The sequence below is a fragment of the Sinocyclocheilus anshuiensis genome, unplaced genomic scaffold (genome assembly GCF_001515605.1).
Source record: "Sinocyclocheilus anshuiensis isolate Anshui unplaced genomic scaffold, SAMN03320099.WGS_v1.1 scaffold1649, whole genome shotgun sequence".
Lineage (NCBI taxonomy): Eukaryota > Metazoa > Chordata > Actinopteri > Cypriniformes > Cyprinidae > Sinocyclocheilus > Sinocyclocheilus anshuiensis.
Window position 1 is genome coordinate 48,726 of NW_015540982.1, and position 299 is coordinate 49,024.

Sequence of the window (299 nt, forward strand, 5' to 3'; positions counted from 1 at the left end):
CAAAGACAGAAATCCGCGAGTACTTGTACAACACCGAATCAAACAAGCATCGTGTTTACACTCAAAGCGACGGTTATTAAAGTGAATTAAAGTGAAACTGACCGTCATGATGTTCAATCCAGCCGCAGCACAAACACAAACACAATCACTGATTCAATACACCGCATCTGAGGAGCTTTAGGTTTCCCTAAAGCTGACGATCGTCATGTTTGATCGCACTTTTAATCACTGAATCGATAGATCGGAGCGTAACTTTGGCGGAACTCGCGCTGCTGTCGCTGTTGCCGGGGCGGAGCCCG

General features: G+C 46.8%; 1 protein-coding gene across 1 annotated transcript in view; it reads right to left on the minus strand.

The window, feature by feature from the left end:
- LOC107690118 (TRIO and F-actin-binding protein-like) overlaps positions 1–299 on the minus strand; it is a 23,074-nt gene extending 22,775 nt beyond the window's left edge. The window contains 1 exon segment of the mRNA XM_016488354.1: positions 103–299. Within this exon segment, the coding sequence (XP_016343840.1) occupies positions 103–108 (6 nt within the window). The 5' untranslated portion in view covers positions 109–299.